At 49.0% G+C, this 22,113-nt stretch overlaps 1 protein-coding gene across 1 annotated transcript; it reads left to right on the forward strand.

Annotated features, from left to right (window-relative positions):
* Positions 1–2,456: 2,456 nt before the first annotated feature.
* On the forward strand, positions 2,457–21,605 carry LOC136631815 (zinc finger protein 271-like). The gene is made up of 2 exons (XM_066606205.1): positions 2,457–2,581; positions 18,517–21,605. The coding sequence occupies exon 2, from the start codon at positions 18,549–18,551 to the stop codon at positions 20,610–20,612; it is 2,064 nt and encodes a 687-aa protein (XP_066462302.1). The 5' UTR covers positions 2,457–2,581; positions 18,517–18,548; the 3' UTR covers positions 20,613–21,605.
* The last annotated feature ends 508 nt before the right edge of the window (positions 21,606–22,113 follow it).

Consider the following 22,113-nt stretch of genomic DNA (forward strand, 5'->3'; position numbering starts at 1 on the left):
TCCCACACCTGAGATAATTGGCCTCCCTGGGTTGCCAGCTTTGTGTAGTTATGGAAGCATGTAGAATGTTCCCACCTCAGGGTTCTGCAGTATCAAGTCCAGACGTCTTGTGGAGCCAACAGACAGGCTTCTGATGACCCTTCTCAACTCCCTCACATATTTTTGAGTTGGGTCTTTATCCATTTTGGTGTCGTATCTGGTGTCCATCAGCTGTCTGCCTGCTTCTTTCATGTAGTCTGATGTGTTCATGAGGACTATAGCGCCACCCTTATCTGCAGGCTTAATGGTGTCTGGGATGATTTAGTGATCAGCACTGACCAGGGGGTCAGACCCGATGACCCCAGAGGTCCCTTCCAACTCCACCATTCTGTGATCCTATATATCCTCATGTAATGTCACTGGCACTGAAAGGGTGTTCCGTCTCCCAAGAGGAGGAGACTGGTTTAAAAAATAGCTTTCAAGAGGTTTATTGGATTATGCGGTTAAAAAACTGATTTCGACGCGGTTTTCACCACCGATCTGATGTGTGTAAACTGATGTTTTTGTATTGTTTCTCATGTGTTTCATCTAATTAGTGGGCGTGGTCATTATTCATTAGTGGGAGTGACCATCATTCAATAGTGGGAGTGGTCATCATTCAATAGTGGGAGTGGCCATCATTCAATAGTGGGAGTGGCCATCATTCAATAGTGGGAGTGGTCATCATTCAATAGTGGGAGTGGCCATCATTAGTGGGAGTGGTCATGCTGTTCTGTCCTATCCTTTACATTACTTGCTTCTTCCGCAGGCTATATGCTCTGATTAAGGCCTAATTGTGGGCATTGTTACCTTTCTACGGATATATTCTAATGATGATTATGAGAAGCGCCGCAGCGACATAATGTACATTGTGTTTCCACATATGGTGCAGAGCTGTGTGTGACGGGCACAGGGCAGAGCCGGGTGTGACGGGTACAGGGCAGAGCCGGGTGTGACGGGTACAGGGCAGAGCCGGGTGTGTGTTTGTATGTAATGTGGACGGCTGGACAGTGTGGAGCGGTGTACATATATATATATATATATATATATATATATATGGAAACTGCTCCATGCTCTGTGTGTGTATGTATGTATGTATGTATGTATGGACAGCCGGTATAGAGCAGTGTGTAGTATGGACGGACAGCATGGAGCCGTATGTATGTTTGGTCGGTATGGAGCGGTGTGTATGTATGTAGCTATGTATATATGTATGTATGTATGTATGTACGGCCGGCTTGGAGCAGTGTGTGTGTATGTAGCTATGTATATATGTATGTATGTATGTAGGGCCGGCTTGGAGCAGTGTGTGTGTATGTAGCTATGTATATATGTATGTATGTATGTATGTATGTAGGGCCGGCTTGGAGCAGTGTGTGTGTATGTATGTATGTATGTATGTACCATCAGCCGGTGTGCAGCAGTGTGTGTGTCTCTGTCTGTATCTATGTATATACTACCGGCCGGCTTGGAGCAGTGTACGTCTGTATGTATGTACCGCCGGCCAGCGTCCAGCGGTGTGTATGTATGTACGGCTAGCCGGTGTCCAGCGGTGTGTATGTATGTACGGCTAGCCGCTGTGCAGCGGTGTGTATGTATGTACGGCTAGCCGGTGTCCAGCGGTGTGTATGTATGTACGGCTAGCCGCTGTGCAGCGGTGTGTATGTATGCCTGTCTGTATGTATCTATGAATGTATTGCCGGCTGACGTGCAGAGGTGTGTGTATATATGTATGTCTGTCTGTATGTATGTATGTATGCACTGCCGGCCGGCATGCAGCGGTGTGTATGGATGGATGTACAGCCGACCGGCGTGCAGCAGTATGTGTGTCTGTCTATCTGTATGTATGCACTGCCAGCGTGCAGCGGTGTGTGTATTTGTGTCTGTCTGTCTGTATGTATGCACTGCCGGCAGGCGTACAGCGGTGTGTCAGTCTGTCTGTATGCAGTGCCGGCCGGCGTGCAGCGGTGTGTCTGTCTGTCTGTATGCAGTGCCGGCCGGCGTGCAGTTGTGTGTATTTGTGTCTGTCTGTATGTACTGCCGGCAGCGGTGTGTCTGTCTCTCTCTGTCTGTATGTATGTATGTCTGTCTGTATGCAGTGCCGGCCGGCGTGCAGCGGTGTGTCTGTCTGTCTCTCTGTCTGTCTGTATGCAGTGCTGGCCGGCGTGCAGTTGTGTGTATTTGTGTCTGTCTGTCTGTATGCACTGCCGGCAGGCGTGCAGCGGTGTGTTTGTCAGTCTGTCTGTCTGTCAGTCAGTCTGTCTGCAGTGCCGGCCGGCGTGCAGTTGTGTGCAGGGGAGGCGCGGGCCGGCAGGCAGATGTTTTCTCCTCGGCTCATCCGTCTCCATAAGCGGCTCATCAGGTCTGTCACATCTATAAACAGCAGACTCCTCCCCGCCTGCAGCCTGGCCCCTCCCACTCCGGCTGGTCACGTGGCCATGACGTCATCGCAGGTCCTTCACCAGCAGGATTTAGCATCCCCAGCGGCTCCATTTACTTCTGTTGGCTGAAAGTTTGTCTCCTGCGGGCGGCGGCGGCGGGTGGAGGATCCGTCCTGCGGAAGGTAACGGCTGCTCACCGGGGAGGAGGGGCGCTGGGGGCCGGCCGTGTGCTCTGCTCCGAGCGGAGACCCCGAAGTGTGGGCAGAGGGGACGACAATGGGCGCTGAGATTGTGCCTGTCTAGGCCGGCAGTGATGGGGGAGGAGGAGCAGGACGGCGGGGGGCGCGGGGGATCTACCACACAGGGTTAATGTCTACCGACAGACGAGGAGTTCAGCGGCAGTAATGCTCCCAGCAGCTGGCACTCCTGCTGACGGTCTCCGCTCCACTGACTGACTGTCTCCCTCCTCCCCCTCTCTGCTGACGGTTTCCCTCCTCCCCCCTCTGTGCTGACGGTTTCCCTCCTCCCCCCTCTGTGCTGACGGTTTCCCTCCTCCCCCCTCTGTGCTGACGGTTTCCCTCCTCCCCCTCTCTGCTGACGGTTTCCCTCCTCCCCCTCTCTGCTGACAGTTTCCCTCCCCCCCCTCCCCTCCCCTCCCTCCCGGCGGACAGTCTCCCCCCCCCCCCTCCCTCCCTCCCGGCTGCCGGTCCTCCCCCTCCCTCCCTCCCAGCTGCCGGTCCTCCCCCTCCCTCCCTCCCAGCTGCCGGTCCTCCCCTCCCTCCCGGCTGACGGTCTCCCCCCCCCCCTCCCTCCCTCCCGGCTGACGGTCTCCCCCCCCCCCCCTCCCTCCCTCCCGGCGGACAGTCTCCCCCCCCCCCCCTGCCTCCCTCCCGGCTGCCGGTCTCCCCCTCCCTCCCAGCTGCCGGTCCTCCCCTCCCTCCCGGCTGACGGTCTCCCCCTCCCTCCCTCCCGGCTGACGGTCTCCCCCTCCCTCCCTCCCGGCTGACGGTCTCCCCCTCCCTCCCTCCCGGCTGACGGTCTCCCCCTCCCTCCCTCCCGGCTGACGGTCTCCCCCTCCCTCCCTCCCGGCTGACGGTCTCCCCCCCCCCCTCCCTCCCTCCCTCCCGGCTGACGGTCTCCCCCCCCCCCTCCCTCCCTCCCGGCTGACGGTCTCCCCCCCCCCCTCCCTCCCTCCCGGCTGACGGTCTCCCCCCCCCCCTCCCTCCCTCCCGGCTGACGGTCTCCCCCCCCCCCCCTCCCTCCCTCCCGGCTGACGGTCTCCCCCCCCCCCCTCCCTCCCTCCCGGCTGACGGTCTCCCCCCCCCCCCCTCCCTCCCTCCCGGCTGACGGTCTCCCCCCCCCCCCCTCCCTCCCTCCCGGCTGACGGTCTCCCCCCCCCCCCCCTCCCTCCCTCCCGGCTGACGGTCTCCCCCCCCCTCCCTCCCTCCCGGCTGACGGTCTCCCCCCCCCTCCCTCCCTCCCGGCTGACGGTCTCCCCCCCCCTCCCTCCCTCCCGGCTGACGGTCTCCCCCCCCCCTCCCTCCCTCCCGGCTGACGGTCTCCCCCCCCCCCCTCCCTCCCTCCCGGCTGACGGTCTCCCCCCCCCCCCTCCCTCCCTCCCGGCTGACGGTCTCCCCCCCCCCCCTCCCTCCCTCCCGGCTGACGGTCTCCCCCCCCCCCCCTCCCTCCCGGCTGACGGTCTCCCCCCCCCCCCCTCCCTCCCTCCCTCCCGGCTGACGGTCTCCCCCCCCCCCCCTCCCTCCCTCCCGGCTGACGGTCTCCCCCCCCCCCTCCCTCCCTCCCGGCTGACGGTCTCCCCCCCCCCCCCCTCCCTCCCTCCCGGCTGACGGTCTCCCCCCCCCCCCTCCCTCCCTCCCGGCTGACGGTCTCCTTCCCCTCCCCCCCCCCTCCCTCCCGGCTGACGGTCTCCTTCCCCTCCCCCCCCCTCCCTCCCGGCTGACGGTCTCCTTCCCCTCCCCCCCCCCCTCCCTCCCGGCTGACGGTCTCCTTCCCCTCCCCCCCCCCTCCCTCCCGGCTGACGGTCTCCTTCCCCTCCCCCCCCCCCTCCCTCCCGGCTGACGGTCTCCTTCCCCTCCCCCCCCCCTCCCTCCCGGCTGACGGTCTCCTTGCCCTCCCCCCCCCCTCCCTCCCGGCTGACGGTCTCCTTGCCCTCCCCCCCCCCCTCCCTCCCGGCTGACGGTCTCCTTGCCCTCCCCCCCCCCCTCCCTCCCGGCTGACGGTCTCCTTGCCCTCCCCCCCCCCCCTCCCTCCCGGCTGACGGTCTCCTTGCCCTCCCCCCCCCCCTCCCTCCCGGCTGACGGTCTCCTTGCCCTCCCCCCCCCCTCCCTCCCGGCTGACGGTCTCCTTGCCCTCCCCCCCCCCCTCCCTCCCGGCTGACGGTCTCCTTGCCCTCCCCCCCCCCCCTCCCTCCCGGCTGACGGTCTCCTTGCCCTCCCCCCCCCCCTCCCTCCCGGCTGACGGTCTCCTTGCCCTCCCCCCCCCTCCCTCCCGGCTGACGGTCTCCTTGCCCTCCCCCCCCCCCTCCCTCCCGGCTGACGGTCTCCTTGCCCTCCCCCCCCCCCTCCCTCCCGGCTGACGGTCTCCTTGCCCTCCCCCCCCCCCTCCCTCCCGGCTGACGGTCTCCTTGCCCTCCCCCCCCCTCCCTCCCGGCTGACGGTCTCCTTGCCCTCCCCCCCCCTCCCTCCCGGCTGACGGTCTCCTTGCCCCCCCCCCCCTCTCTCCCGGCTGACGGTCTCCTTGCCCCCCCCCCCCCTCCCTCCAGGCTGACGGTCTCCTTGCCCCCCCCCCCCCTCCCTCCAGGCTGACGGTCTCCTTCCCCCCCCCGGCTGACGGTCTCCCTACATTGTTTTCCCATGCAGGCGGTTTGGTTTTTCCGCTGAAGGTACGGTTTCTGAGCGCTGCGCGGCCGACGGGAAATCTGTTTTTTGAGAGATGCTGCAGAACTGTGTTCCCCGATCCGGGATCCCGCTCGCTGCGGCACGCTTCCACCCGGCGATCGCCCGGCGCTTTGTTTTTTTCTTTTTAACCCCCGCCCATCAGTCTCTGTGGATTTCTCCCTCTTCCTCTATAACATCATGAAATCTGCCGCAAAATCCAGGCGATACGAGGGACGCCGCAGGGATCGCGGTATTTCTCCGCTCCGCACGGATTTGCCCTGGATGTTAGGCGCAGCAGATGTCCCCCCGCCGGGCGTCTCGCCGCCCTCATCAGCCTTCGTGTTTTACGTTCGCCGGCTGCATCGCACAGTGGGGATAAAGCTTCTGTTTGCTTCGTTTTCCGCGCTTCCGTTATGGCGACTTCGGTTCCTTTACGTCGGCTTCCATTTTTTTTTTTTTTTTATAAAACCTGTCGAACTGCGGCATTTAAAACAAAAAACGTAAAAAAACCCGAGAAGTGAACGGAAAAGACACATTGTGGCCGCGGGGTGACGGAGCGGAACATAAAGGGTTACATTGGGTTCCGTCTTTGTTGTCTAACGGATCCGTTCTTAAATGAGCGCAGAAGAGAGGAGAAACGGCGGCGACCCGCAGATCCGTTACAAGGGGTTAATGTAACCAAACTGATAAAAAGGGACCGTTTTTGGCCGATCCGTTACCAGATCCGGGAAACTGCAGTTTCTGATTTTTTTAATTCCATTTTGTTCCCAGTTTTGTTTAAAAAAAAACCCCCAAAAAACGGATCCATTAAAAACGGAACCCAAAACGCTGATGTGAACGAGCGCGAACACGGGCGGGTCTCCTGTCCTCTAATGACCGCCGCACGCTGTCGGCGCTCGTTACCGTCATTGACGCGGTAGATCATAGCTAGTATGGAGACGATGATCGAGAAGTGCCCTACCCCCAGTCCTCCTGGTGGCACTACCCTAAGGCTGGGTTCCCACGGGGCAGATTCCTGACGCAAATCCCGCGGTTTGGGTGCAGCAAAAACTGCGAGATTTCCGCAGGGAGAACCACCGCGGCGGCTTTGAAGCGGCCCTTCCGCTGCGGCCGGCGCTCCCATAGAGGAGAGCGCGGTCGCAGCGGAAAGAAAAAAAGAATGGACATGCTGCGGTCGGCAAATCCGCGGCTGCGGTTGGCAAAGCCGCGCCGCAGCGGCGGTTTCTGACGGATTAGCCGCAGCGATCTCTGAGAAATCTCGTCCACTTGGCTGGCTAATCCCGGGATTAGCGGCCACATGTGGATTTGCCGCGGCGAAAGTCTGCACGAATTTTCCTCTGCAAATCCGCTCCCTGTGAACCGAGCCTAAAGGCGGAAGATCGAGAGACCCAATGCTGTGCGATCATGTGACTGCAGAACCAACAGAATGTAAGGGGGGTGAAGACCCCCAAAATGTGTGACTGTGCCGGCTTTATGTCAAGTAAACGAGGAGTCAGGTTTTCTCCCCGGGCTCTACAGCCATTGTTTTGTGCACAGAGTTCCGCCACTCGCAGGCACAGTGCATTGTGGGGATTAAGTAGTCTGAAGAGTACAAGTAGGCGAGCGGTTCACACACAGCGGGCCTTATCCGGGAATCTTCTAACGTTCCGGTGCGAGGAGGAAGAGCCGCGGCGGCAGCGGGCGGTACAACGCTCTGAGGATATTCTGCCGGCGTGGCGGTACAACACTCTGAGGATATTCTGCCGGCCTGGCGGTACAACGCTCTGAGGATATTCTGCCGACGTGGCGGTACAACGCTCTGAGGATATTCTGCCGGCGTGGCGGTGCAACGCTCTGAGGATATTCTGCCGGCGTGGCGGTGCAACGCTCTGAGGATATTCTGCCGGCGTGGCGGTGCAACGCTCTGAGGATATTCTGCCGGCGTGGCGGTGCAACGCTCTGAGGATATTCTGCCGGCGTGGCGGTGCAACGCTCTGAGGATATTCTGCCGGCGTGGCGGTGCAACGCTCTGAGGATATTCTGCCGGCGTGGCGGTACAACGCTCTGAGGATATTCACTGCGGCGGCGGGCGGTACAACGCTCCTGAGGATATTCACTGCGGCGGCGGGCGATACAACGCTCTGAGGATATTCTGCCGGCGTGGCGGTACAACGCTCTGAGGATATTCTGCCGGCGTGGCGGTACAACGCTCTGAGGATATTCTGCCGGCGTGGCGGTACAACGCTCTGAGGATATTCTGCCGGCGTGGCGGTACAACGCTCCTGAGGATATTCACTGCGGCGCTCAGAAGAAGTTCATATAAGAGAGTTAACTTTTATTCCAAATCCATTACAAACCCTTCATAGGGAGCGGACGATACAAATATCCCCCGGAATGCTTACGCATTACACCCCCCACAACGGCTCTGAAGATTGTATCGGCCATCTTGGATGGCTGAAAACGGGACCTGGAACCATTGGCTCGGCGGGGCATCAGCACAGGAGGTGTATAACGGCCTCCTCCAGTCCCAGGGCAGGATTTAGTCCTGGAACCGGAGGGTCAGTGTAATCCGATTGCTTGCCCCATATAGATTGAATCGATTGGCGGCACATCGCCCTGTTTACACACGGAGTGGTGCTGCCAACAAGCACTTCTGGTCTGTATAAACAATGCCATAAGCCAAGTAACAAGCAAATATTTGCGCACTTGTTGGCTGATGGCGGACATGCTTTATGTACCAAATGTTTATTATGAGAGCAAACACCTAGTAGTAATGTTGCCCCGGCGGGCGTGGCCTCGAGCGTGCCGTGAGCAGTGGAGACAAATCAGAAGAGCTTCCATCAGCTGTGCTGGCTGCTTAGCTCAGCTTTTGACTCTGCCTTGGGTTGTGCTGCACCACGAGTTCTGCTCTGGAGGAGCAGCGATAGCAGAGGCGATGACTATTAGGAAAGAGGCCGGCAGTGCACACGCGCTTCATGGTGGCAGTCAGGCGCGGGCATCTGAACGCTACTGCAAATACTTTACTCTATGAGGCCACCTGTGCAACTCTGGAGGCAATATTAAATATCCAGCAGGTTGATTGTGTGGAACGCACGAACGCTTTAACCATTCTGATCGCTTGACTGAGAAATGCTGCGATGCAGCGAAGAGAGTGGAATGTTCTCCCCCAACGTCTCCTGCAATCTCAGTATGAAATGTCCTCAAACATCTACAGGTGTATTGGCCTCCTCTGATGAGACTTTTAATACGTTATCTTCCCCTGTTGAGAAGGGCAAGCGTGGCCCTGTTTTATATGCTTCATCTTCTTCTACAAATACTATTCTACAGCCCATGTCAGCACAAGCTAGTGGTGTGGATATGCAAAATGATATCTACCTAACCTGGGCAATGTTTTTCTGGCTGTAACTGAAAGCAATCTCCTCCCCCGGCTCCCTGATCTGTTGTGCCGCTGTTTGGTCTTCTGTACCCAGTATTTGATTACAGCCTAGGACAGATCTCAGTGATTGAGCATTGAGCTCTGTCATTGCCGGCAGCAGCCTGTAAACATTACATCACAGGGAAGACCCAGAGCGGCGGCGCAGGACACAGCAAGGAACTGGGAGAGGTGAGTATGTCTGTCTGTTATTTTATAGCGGAAAAACAGAGTTTAAAAAAAAAATCTTGGAAAACCCCTTTAATTATTTTGAGCAATTTTTTAACCTATCTTGAAGCGCATTTCACATACCGTATATATATACTCCCAGTATAAGCCTAGTTTTTCAGCACATTTTTTTTTGTGCTGAAAAAGCCCCCCATCTGCTTATACTCGAGTCAGGGAAGGCTTTCAAAAACCCTCCATACTCCCCTGCCAGCCGGTGTCTGTGTCTCCGCTATCATCCCCCCCACACCACCCGTCAGCGCTGTGTAAGTAAGAGCTATGATTGGATCGAGCATCAGCCAATCGCAGTCGGTGCTCGATCATTCACAGCCAATCAAGCTGATTTAGAATTCTTCCTGCTCGGCTTTCAAATCCCCTGCCGTTAGTGCTGTGTAAGTAAGCGGTGTGATTGGAACAAGCGCCAGCTGTGATTGGCTGGCGCTCAATCCAATCACACCGCTTACTTACACAGCACTGACAGAGCCAAGCAGAGAGGACGGCGGGGGATGACAGCGGGAGTTTTTTTTTTACTCAGTATATACTGGAGTCTAGCTCGGCTTATACTCGAGTCAATAAGTTTTCCCAGCTTTTTGTGGTGAAACTTATTGTCTCGGCTTATACTCAGGTCGGCTAATACTTGAGTATATACGGTATGTATTTTAATGCTTGCCACTTGGATATTTTAGTTACTGCTTGCTAAATGGGGGGATATTCTAGCCTGAATCCCCCAAACCCCGTTTCACAATGACCTCTTGTTTTCTGTTCAGTTACCCTTTCTATCTTATAATATTATATAGTTGGAGTGCTCCGGCTTCAGGGGAACGTTTGGCAGGTAAAAAACACGTTCCAGCGCGCATTTCAGCGAGCGGAGGTTCCACTAATGCGATCCAAAAAGCCCGAGGATGACAGAAGGGATCTTAGAATTAGTGTGAGGGAAGCGCAGATACAACAATATGGAAGACCATTCAGGGCGCTGCGGCGTAGATATACGGGGCGTAATGCGCTCATCCATCACTTCATATGAAGTAAAAATACAGAAGTGCAACAGAGTGCGGTATAAAATACATAAAATCCAATAAATAATGTAAAATATTAAAGCTATGTAAACCGCGCAAAATGGGGAAAATGGGATGAATACAAAATATATTGTCTTAAGGGCCTAAAATCAAACCACTTATAAAAACAATGTCACAGAAAAATGTTTAATAGAATTTCCTAAAATCTAATAAAAACAACAAAAAAAAGAAATGAAAACACAACGAATTCTGAAGGTGGAAATAAAAAAAAAAAACACCCTTTGAACTATAAAATAGAACCTAAAGTAAAGTATGATAAAAGATACAATAAAAGCTGATAAATGATTGTTAATAATATATAGAAAGATGCGGGGGAGGGGGGTTTGTGTATTGGGGGGGGGGGGGTTATATGTGCATTAAAAATTAAAATAGAAATATATATTTAAAATGATAAGAATCCTAAAAGATCGGGGCAGGAACCTAAAAACATCTAAAATGGGACGATGTTAAGTAAAATAAAAATAATACTATAATAGAATAATAAAGGTGATATTAAAAATTGAGATTTAAACAAATATATGAACAGTCAGAAATTAAGACTGATTAAAAATTAAAAAAAATCAATGTAGATGGAGAGAAGTTGAGTGAGAAGATATAACTGTAGCATTGAAAAACAACTATTAGTTGAGCCGGTGCGGAGTCGGGGCGATCACATGATGGCGGCAGTAGATCTTTCTCCTGCCGGTATTGGTTCTGTTGGTGTCATACACATGAGGGCTGACCTATTATAACAGACTGAGAATGTCCGGTCGCACTCGGCTTGTTGAAGCCATTCGTGATCTCAGATCTGTGTTTGTTCACCTGTTCTCGCAGGTGATTCCTGGTGCGGCCCACATATCTGAGATGACAAGGACACTCCGATAGGTTGATATGTAGTGTGAGCCGCAGTGAAGGGGTGTTTGATCTCATCGGCACGTTCTTCTTCTCCCTCCATCTTAATAGTCTTCCTCCCGTGGCAAATATAGCCTTCTTACATTTAAAAACGCCCTCTTCTACTCCCATTCGGCTAATTTCATTGGTGCCGACCCTTCGACGTGGGCAGGAGGGGGCCAAGATGTTCTTCAACCTCTAAAAATCCTTCTCAGTTTGGCAGACGAAGCATTCTTCAGGTCGAGCAGACTACACTCTCCTGGGGAGGCCCAGCTGGAAGGAAGGACCAAAATAACTGCCTTCTTCCAAGTGGCCACAAAAGAAGACTAAATCCAGGAGAAGGGGAATTCAGCATCTCAAAGAAAAAAGGGACCTTGACACCTGGAGCCGGAGAGGAATCTTGTAAGGCCATTCTTAATCTTGCCAAATATGTCTTAACATCAGAAAAAGAGGTTTTAAGCAGAGTTGGCATTGTGCCCTTCAGATACAGCCAACTTATTGGAGTCATTTGTGGATCTCAAACCTTTTATTAGAACATTTGCCCTTCGACGTTTTGCACTAAAAACATTTGAAAACCATCCCAATAGTATCACCAAGTGTCTTACCTTATGTCGAGATGGAGGCTCTTGGCAATAGTATTTTAGGAGACCCCATTTTTATGGATCTAAAACCAAAAAGTAATTTGTACCCAGTAGATAACAGAGGTCTTTTTTATTGAAGTTCCCTACGGTGAGGTCCTGGAAGACTCCAGTAGATCGGTCAGGAAGAAAGAAAAGATTAGAACGTGCAAAGAGCAACTAATCGCTCTAAAAAAGTTGGCTGAGAACCATGAGATTGTAGTACAAAATGAGGGCGGGGGGGGGGGGGGTGTTATGGATCGCTCCTATCACAAACGAGAATATTTCTATTACCCCGTTTCCCCGAAAATAAGACAGTGTCTTATATTAATTTTTGTTCAAAAAGGTTTAACTTTTTTACATGTATAGCTGCCTGGACACTATTTTAATTGACTTTTTAAATTAACTGTTGGCAGGGCTTAATTTTGGAGTAGGGCTTATATTTCAAGCATCCTCAAAAAGCCTGAAAAATCATTTTGCATCCTCAAAAATGCTTGAAAATCGTGCTATGTCTTATTTTCAGGGAAACGGGGTACTATTACTACTACTACTAATATTAACCCTTCAAAATCCATCAAGAATCCTTGTATTATTGCAAAGTATCTTTTTAGACAATTGTAACACTAAGAAGAAAAAGAATACATTTGCGTCCAAAACCCCGCGACATCAGCCATATTTCTACTCTCTCCCTAAGATTCACAAATCCTTATCTGAACCACCAGGGGGGCCTTTATTATTTCCGGGTTTGGGTCTATCACAAGTAATCTGTCTAAATACATTGACCATCTTCTACCAACATATGTTACGATCCCCCCCCATCCTACATTCTTGGCATTGGGCATCTCCTCGCATAGATATATGATGGTTTCCACTCTACATCTTTTATCTGGCCTCCCTGGATCGAACATCCTTTTATACCAGCGTTCTGCATGAGGAAGGTCTACTGGCCCCCAAGAAGCGTCTTGGCCCCGCCCCCTTGATGCCGGTTAAACAACTATTTTAAATATAATGACACGTTTTTGTTTCCAGGTAAAAGGTCCCGTGTTGGAGACGCGGTTTGTGCCGAGTTACTCCAATCTTTATATGGGGACTTTTGGGGAAACCTTTTTAAATAAACCCCATATATGTTTTTGTCAAAGATTCTTTTGATTGTATGGGACGGTCCCGAGTCGGATCTGGGCCATTTTATTATAAGCTGAAGCAGAACGACGGGTTCACCTGTCACTGGTAACTTTAAAGGGGTTGTCCCGCGGCAGCAAGTGGGTCTATACACTTCTGTATGGCCATATTAATGCACTTTGTAATGTACATCGTGCATTAATTATGAGCCATACAGAAGTTATTCACTTACCTGCTCCGTTGCTAGCGTCCCCGTCGCCATGGATCCGTCTAAATTCGCTGTCTTCTGGCGTTTTTAGACGCGCTTGCGCAGTCCGGTCTTCTGCCGGGTGAATGGGGCCGCTCGTGCCGGAGAGTTGGTCCCGCGTCGTCATCGTAGCTCCGCCCCGTCACGTGTGCCGATTCCAGCCAATCAGGAGGCTGGAATCAGCAATGGACCGCACAGAGCCCACGGTGCACCATGGGAGAAGACCCGCGGTGCATCATGGGTGAAGATCCCGGCGGCCATCTTGGAGAAGGAAGAAAGAAGTCGTCGCAGAGCGGGGATTCGGGTAAGTAATATATATATATATTTTTTTTAACCCATCCCTTGGGTTTGTCTCGCGCCGAATGGGGGGGCCTAGTGAATAAAAAAAAACCCGTTTCGGCGCGAGACAACCCCTTTAATGAAGTTGTATTTTTAGATTTATGTGTTTTTGTGAAAACATGCGGCACGGAAACCTTTTCTAAGACCGTTGATTCCAACAGCTAATTACATTTTAAAAGCTTTCATTAGAAAAGAGAATCCCACCCCCACCCCCTACGGCCAATCCAAGAGATTGCCCAAAAGATGGGAGTTTCAAAGGACAATCAATAATTATAAAAACGCTGGTTAATTGAAAAAGGGAACTGAAAAGGCGGAATCCAATCAGGCTGTGAGAGGGCCGGGCCCCTGCAGGCCGCCTGCACACACGTGGATTTTGCATTGCGGAATTTGGAGCAGACGTCCGTCTTGAATTCCGCAACAAGTACCGCCCATAACGTGCTACGGAAAACTGCTTTTTTTTTTCTGCAAACAAGCGGAAATCAATTGTGTGGGGGGTTTTTTTTGTCTTTTTTTTTTTTTCTTTTTTTATTAAATCATGCAGGAAAAATCGCAGCATGTTTTTATATTTGCGTGGGTTCCGCCTAGACGGCTTCATTAACCCCTTAATGACACGGCCTATTTTGGCGTTGAGGACCAAGCGATTTTTTTTTTTTGGTATTTTTCCATCTCCATTTTTCAAAAGCCATAACTTTTTTATTTTTCCGTGGACGCGGCCGTATAAGGGCTTGTTTTTTGCGTGGCGATCTGTAGTTTTTATCGGTGCCACTTTTGGGTATATAGACAATATCGTAAAAAATGTTTTTTAATTTTTTTTTTTAATAACAGGGAGAGAAAATGCATCAATTCTGCCATAGATTTTTTTTTTTTTTTTTTTTTTTTTTTTACAGCGTTAATCATGCAGCATAAATGACACACTAAATTTTTTCTGCGGGTCGGTATGGTAACAACGATACCAAAATTGTTATATTTTTTTTTAGGTTTTTACACTTTTTTGCAATAAAACCCCCTTTTTTTTGGAAATCTTTTTTTTTTTTCTCTATAGCTGCATTCAAAGTCATGTAACTTTTTTATTTTTCTATGTACGGAGCTCTTTAAGGGCTTATTTTTTGCGAGACGAGCTGTAGTTTTTATTGGTACCATTTGGGGAAATGTACGGCTTTTTTGATCACTTTTATAGCATTTTTTGTGAGGCAAAATGCTAAAAATTAGCATTTTGCCTCTGTTTTTTAGCGGTTTTTTTTACGCTTTTTGTCGTACAAAATAAAAAGCGTGTTCAACTTTTTGTACACGTCGTTACGGACGCGTCAATATCCAATATGTGGGGTTTTAGTTTTTTTTTCCCCTTTTTTTATGCTAATATTAGAAAAAGCATAAAAAAGGGGTTTTTTTACTTTTTTTTTTTTTTTTTACATTTTTCTTTTTTTTACACTATTTGAGTCCCTCTGAGGGACTTGCAGCACTGTGCCTATGATTGCTGTCATAAGGCATGGCAGAGCTACTGCTCTGCCATGCCTTATCGCTTGTACAGCGATTATAGGCACAGGCAATACAGGACGCCAGTGTCTGGCGTCCTGTTGCCATGGTGACAGGCCGGGCTCTCGCGATAACATCGCGAGTTCCGGCCGGAGACACACAGGGATCGCGATCCCTCTGTGAACTCTTTCCCTGCCGCGATCTACTTAGATCGCGGCAGGGAAGGGGTTAACAGCGGCGGGCGCATCTCCGATGTCCCCCCGCTGTTGGAGCGGGACGCCGGCTGTGACTGACAGCCGGCTCCCGCTGCGGGATAGCGCGGGATCTTATGTGATCCCGTGCTATCTCCAGGACGTACCGGTACGTCCTTTTGCGGGAAGTACCAGGCTCCCGGGACGTAATGGTACGTCCTGGAGCGGGAAGGGGTTAAAGGCAACAGAAGCCGTCCAATATGTGACCCTTCCGCAATGTCTGTCGGCTCGCGGTGCAGACCTTCCGCTGTACAGAGAAGATTAAAGGAAGGCAAGTACGTGCGGATGCCAGCTGGGCACAGGGTCGGGTTCTACTGCGGGATTGAGCATGGGGAATCCGACTCGCTGTGTGCAGCCGGCCTTATGAGGAAGATTCTCTTAGGGCTCCTGCACACTTCCGTTTTTCCTGCGCCTTTCTTTTTTTCACGCGATAGCGCTGCGTTTTTTTCCCGCGATTGTCAATGGGACTTCCTAATGTTATGGACGCTTTGTAAGTCTGTGCTTTGCAATTTTTGCGCCAGGTGTTTTTAACATTAGAACGTCTCCTTGACAATCGCATGAAAAAAAAACGTGCAAGACAAACGCGAGTGTGCCAGAGCCCGAAAAGTATTACAAACAACAAGAATATTTTTCCTGCCAAACCAAGAATGATTTTTAGAGGTTGAAGAACATCTTGGCCCCTTCTGCCCACACCGAAGGGGCGACACCAACGGGATTGGCCCAGTGGGAGTACAGAAGGGGGCTGGTAATTGTAAGGAAGATGATGGAGGAAGAATAACGTGCCGACGAGATCAAACAGCCCTTCACTGCGGCTCACACTGCATATCTACCAATCGGAGTGTTCCTGGCATCTCGGATATGTGGGCAACAAACAGATCTACTATCATGAATGGCTACAACAAACCGAGTGTTCTGCATCCGCCGTCTAAACCCCCCGACTCCTTACGGTCCCAACAAACCACTGGAAAACACCTATTAGGTTTTATTCTCTCACTCAGCGTCTCTCTATCCACTTTTATGTGTTTATTTATTTTTTTATATTTTGTTACTTTTTTAATTTCTCAACCAATTTAGCTTTTTTTTTTCATATATTTTTAGATTATTTCTTTCATCTTTTTATAATATTTATTGTACTTTCATTTTTTGGCCTTGTGTTCTTTTATATTCAAGTCCCCTATCTTTTAGGAGTCTTAACATTTTAGTGTGTGTGTGTGTGTGGTCCTGCGATTTTTCGCCCCCAGTCACGCGATTTGCGCATGCACATTCATCATGCGATCCGCAAATCGTGCGAAAAACGCCCGTCTGACTAAGGCCTTATACTGTATAAGCGATCAAATGATCACAAGTTCAGGTCCCCGGGGGGGACTAGTAAAAATTAAAGTTAATTATTATAAAGAATATTAAAAGTTAAAAGAAAAAACTTTTTCTAGTCATCAGATCAAAAAAAATCTAGAGATTCGATATTGCTACATCTGTAAAGGTCTTGTTTATTAAAATATTACATTATTAGTCCCACATGATTAACTTTGCCAGAAACAGAAACCCACAATGGCAGAATTGCACTTTTCTGGTCACTCCGTCTTCATGAAAAAAAACAAAAAAAACGAACCATGTAATTTTTATTGCACCATGAATGCATCCAAATGGCGCAGTTGTGTTCTTTTCCCATTTCGTTTCACTCAGACATTTTAAAAGGTCTTCCAATACATTATATGGTGGGTTGGATGGAACCATTGAAAAATACAACTCATCCCACAAAAAAAAAAGCACTCATCCAGTTGTGTCACCAAAAAATAAAAAAAAGTTTTATGATTTTTCTTTTTTTAAACGTGGGGATGCGCGAACTGCATAATGTGACCTGGATGCCGGGGCATCAGTTACCCTTGGTCCTGAACGGTTTAAGCATGGAGACTACACCAACTCCATGGTGACCACACACTCTTTTTCTACTTAAGGGGAACCTGTCACCAGGTTCATGCTGTCAAAATCGTGGACAGCCTAAACCTTGGAGAGCCACGGTTATTACCTTGGTGTATGGGTTATTTGATACTGTCAAACTAATACTAGCGTGGATATCAACCAACTGAAAGAAGCAGTGCAAAACCGAAAAACATGGCAGGAGCTCGCCTTTAGGGTCGCCGAGGGTCGTGAACGGCTAACAACAACATGGGTTATTCTGGAAAATTGCAGCATCGTCTCGGAACAGAATCATGGGGGCCTCGCCCTACTTGCATCTTGAAATAGAAGAACTTTCTTGCTTGACAACTTCAGCAAAAAGAAAAATGATTACTTACATCGTTGAGTAGCGGAGTATGTCCGGTCTTGGTTTATAGAAACTCCCTTAGAAGACAAGTTGTTTAGGGGCAGTGAGTGTAAAAGCAGTAGTCCTTATACTTCTGTTTGCAAGTACAACCCGTTTCAGAAATGGATTGGTTCCTTCATCTGGTTTCTTGCTAAAAATTTGTTTTAATCTTTTACTTTTTAAAAGGTTTAACCGAAACGTCACGTGACCAGCAAAACCATGAAAGCCAAAAACATTCTGATGGTGACCAGCAAAACCATGAAAGCAAAAAACACAAAAACATTCTGATGGTGACCAGCAAAACCATGAAAGCAAAAAACACAAAAACATTCTGATGGTGACCAGCAAAACCATGAAAGCAAAAAACACAAAAACATTCTGATGGTGACCAGCAAAACCATGAAAGAAAAATTACACAAACATTCTCACTTGACAACATGGTCAAAAAGCAAAATTATTACTTGTCTTTGAGTACTCCAGTAATGATTGTGTCTTCATAGTTTATAGAAAATCCCTTCGAGTGGCTTTACAAGGGACAACTATTGTCTGAACAGTCGCTTGAAGTAGTCGCCAAAGTGTAGGAAGGAATGACTGTGCGTTCAAACAAAATGATTTCTATTCACTTGTTCAAGTTTTGCCATCGCTGAACGAATTGTTGGGAGCATTTACATGGGTGGAAATATTATCTGTCGGGTAGGGAGCGGGAGGTTCTTTGGCGGGCGTGCATTTTGAAATTTCAACCACTCCCCAACACACCTTGGGTCATTGGTTGCAGAGTCCATTGACTACATAAATACGTGCAAGCGGTCTTCCAGTGAATACTCGCTACTGCAGTCTCCCGCTGCTTCAGCTGAACAGTTGGTGTTGAGGCATCTGATTCTTCTCTCCTGGAAGGACTTTGTTTTTTGTCAGGGACCACTTGCACTTATCTATTTAAGAGTTAAGGGAGAGGGAAAATGTTAACAAAGGTGGGAGCCAAATCGGCATTGAGTTAGAGCCGCTCTGATCGAGGCGCTTCCTGCAAAATCGTTGGCTAGTCATTGAAAGAAAAAGATTACCTGTTTATACCAGACAATAACCAACTGCAACGATTTCTAGGTGAGCTGAAACAAAGCCGATGGTGAACATGTTCTTGCTCGTCACCCAGTTGGTAGTTGTTTACACGGAGCAACTGTTGCTTACTTTCGCTCCATTGAGCGACTATTTGAACGATAGTTATCCCTTGTAAAGCCGCCCATTGAGTGTACAGTAGTGGTTTTCACTGACATATATTAATTCTTTTTGTGTGTTTCTATGTAACCTTTGTTTAGGTGGAAAGGACGTTCTCATTAAAGACTAGAGCATGACAAAACATCTACCGCCTGCCCCACTTCACTCGTTCAGCACAGCAGAGAAAGAAGACGATGACAAGTTAAAATTCGAGCACCCTGAATGTTGTGCGAAAGAATTGCCATCCATCCCTAGCTGCGACCTAATAATGAGTACTTCCATACAAAGCCTTCACGATGGAATGGCCAAGAAGTTGGGAAACTTTCACAAGTTAGACGTTCCACATCGTACGACTATTGAAGTTAAAAGAGAACTTGATGATATTGAAAGTTGTCAAAAAGAGCCAATCTCAAGGACGGAACTCCGATGTGGTATCTGTTCTGAAAAATTTGATTACGTGTCCGAGCTGATGTTTCATGAACACATGCACAACGGCAGTAATAACTTTGAATGTCAGATCTGTGGACGGCCGTTTCAGAATAGTACCAACTTGAAAGACCACTACAATGTACACACAAACGAACATCCTTATAAATGTGAACTATGTGCCAAAGCTTTCACCCAGTCTTCCTCTTTATTAACCCATAAACGTACTCACGTCCTAGTAAAAACCTATAAGTGTGATATATGTGGAAAGTTGTTTAAGGATGCATCAAATTTTATAAAACATAAACGCTTTCATAGCCAGCCGGAAGATCTAACTAACGAAGAGCAGGGAAGCGGTACGTTACTGCAGGAAAAGCCGTACAGTTGTTCCTACTGCGAAAAGGCCTTTAAGCGCACTTCAGATTTGAAAGACCATGAGCGAGTCCATACCGGAGAACGGCCGTATCGCTGCAGAATATGTGATAAATGTTTCACTCAGTCTTCAGTGTTGACGGGACATATGCGAATTCACACAGGGGAGAAGCCATTTCATTGCAACGTCTGTGGTAAAACTTTCAATAATTCTTCCAATTTCAAAAAGCACCAACGTACCCATTCAATGCAAGATATCCTTGCAAAAGTGAAAATGGAGGATAGCATCTCTCCTTCGAAACAGCCACTTCGAATTAAAAATAGTATGAGCAATCTCAATGGCATAGGGGCTTTATTTACCAAAAAAGATCTCGGTAGAATGATGCTAAGCGATGAAGATTTTAAATTAACGTCCGAAAAGAAAATCCCGGAAGAAACGAATGAAAAGTTGACTATCAATGAACTTTCCCCTTCCATAACCACCAGTAGCTTTAAAGAGAGGCAACCTTTCAAAATGGCCGATATTAAGGCAAAACCGGTTCTACATTTTCAGAACGACGTAGATCTGGCGTCGGAGTGCTCCATCTTAAATGGCGAAACTACATTTCATGTTAATTCGGAGGTAAACAATAAACCAAAGTTCTCAAGGTCTCCTACGTATGAATGTAGCAATACCATATCAACCAAAGCCGAAAACAGCAACTATCATCCTAAAGTAGCGCAAGACATATATGTGGAGATATCTGATACTACTGATGATGAATGTGATGAAGATGTTGTCGGTCTTGCCAAATGTTCATTTCAATACCAGGTTAAAGATCCGAAGACTAAAGTGGAAATGAATCTGAAAGAGATCCCATCGCCAAAAGTTTCCAAGGAGTTAATTCAACGTGACAACGAAAACTGCCCCAGAAATATCGAGAGCGATCTACCTTGCAGTGTTTCCGACATGGCAGACCAGGAAGACATGCTGTTAGAAAGGACTATGGAATGTTGGGAATCGCAATTCAATGACGATGACCAAGATGGCTGTCAGTACTTCGAAATCGAGGCAAAACCTTACATTTGTTTTGTTTGCTCGAAGCGTTTTAAAAGGGCTACAGACTTAAAAGAGCATTTGAGGGTTCACACCGGTGAAAGGCCTTTTGTCTGTCAAGTATGCGGCAAAGGATTCACCCAGTCGTCCGCTCTCTCTAGTCACCAACGTATCCATACCGGTGAAAAGCCTTTTCAGTGCGATGTGTGTTACAAAAGGTTTAATAATTCTTCCAACTTTTCTAAACATAAGAGGGTTCACACCGGAGAGCGGCCACATAACTGCCCACTTTGTGGGAAGAGCTTTCAGGAAAAGCGTAGGGTCAAGAGACATTTGAAGGCGGTTCACCACGTCCTGGAGTGACGCAATCAGTTTACAAGCTAATTCTACAGTTAGGTGTAACTTAGAAATGTTGTACTACGGACTGTTTTTAGTAACTTTTAGCAATTTTTTGAATTGTAGCTTTAAACCCGTACACTAAACGTGTATCTGACAAAAACTTAAAAAACACTTAGCTCAGATATCCCAGTATTTTCAAAAATGAAAAAAAGTTTTGACTGTTTTCTGTAGATTGTCTACAGGTAACGCTAGAATAGTCTTTTTTTTTTTTTTTATATCGGTCTGCCATTTCATCGGAAGACAAAACTTTTTGAAAACAAAAAATGTTACTAACGTTTTACTTTATTAGAACTAGACAGATTAGCAGACGTATATGCATGCACATAGAGCCAATGTATCTAAAGAGTGGTAACTTGTCGAATTCATCAAAATCCTAGTAAGTAGACGGCGTTCCTTGGCTGATGACGGCTGTGGGGCTCAAGACGAGTTGGTTTAATTCTAACATCTTCTAATGAAAAGATATCCCTGCCAAGTATTTGTTTCATTAAAACGCCTCCAGTAATTCTAGCCAATCGTAGATGTTTGTTTTGTCCCTGCGTGCTCCGTACGGGACCCTTCACGCGGGACGAAACTTTCCACTGGACGCAGCGCAGATGTGGATTTTGTTGCACTTTTAATTGCAAAATGTGTTCCTCAGAAGGTCTTAAGGAATTGATTGCTTTGTTTCTGCTGAGTTTTATGGCGTTCCATCTCCTGTATGTTAGAAATCCGCAGCAGCGATTACACAAGACCTCCTTATTTCTGCTGCAGGAATTAATCTTGTGGCTTGGAAGGAAAGGTTGTGCGGATTTTAGCAGGCGTCCCATGTGAACGGCCCCTAATAGAGTAGAATTACCAGAGACAACATATGAAAGCCGTTTAAAGGGAACCCGTCGCCAGCGTTTGGCACTTTAACCTCTGTATAACCAAAGGTCATTGATGTGCCTGCGTCCAGGTCACATTCTACAGTTCCGGTATTTCCACTTTCAAAAAAATCATTTTTTTTTTTTAAGGTGACTAGAGATGAGCGAGCATACTGGATAAGGCAAACTACTCGAGCAAGTAGTGCCTTATGCGAGTACCTGCCTGCTCGTCTCTAAAGATTCGGGTGTCAGTGGGGGGCGGGGAGAGCGGGGAGGAACGGGGGGGGGAGATCTCTCTCCCTATCTCCCCCCCCCCCCCCCCCCGCTTCTTCCTGCTCACTCCCGCAACTCACCGGCGCCGGCAGCCGAATCTTTAGAGACGAGCGGGCAGGTACTTGCATAAGGCACTACTCGCTCGAGTAGTTTCCCTTAGCGAGTATGCTCACTCATCTCTAAAGGTGACCTATCAGCATGAGGGCTCGTGTTTTTGCAGGACAAGTCTTATTTTTTAATGGTACCATGTAACGTATTGGAATACCTTTAAACATTTTTAAGTGGTGAAAAAGTCCACAACTGCACCATTTTTGAGTCATTTATGGGTTATTTTTATAAAAGTACAGCGA

The sequence above is a fragment of the Eleutherodactylus coqui genome, chromosome 6 (genome assembly GCF_035609145.1).
Source record: "Eleutherodactylus coqui strain aEleCoq1 chromosome 6, aEleCoq1.hap1, whole genome shotgun sequence".
Classification (NCBI taxonomy): Eukaryota; Metazoa; Chordata; class Amphibia; order Anura; family Eleutherodactylidae; genus Eleutherodactylus; species Eleutherodactylus coqui.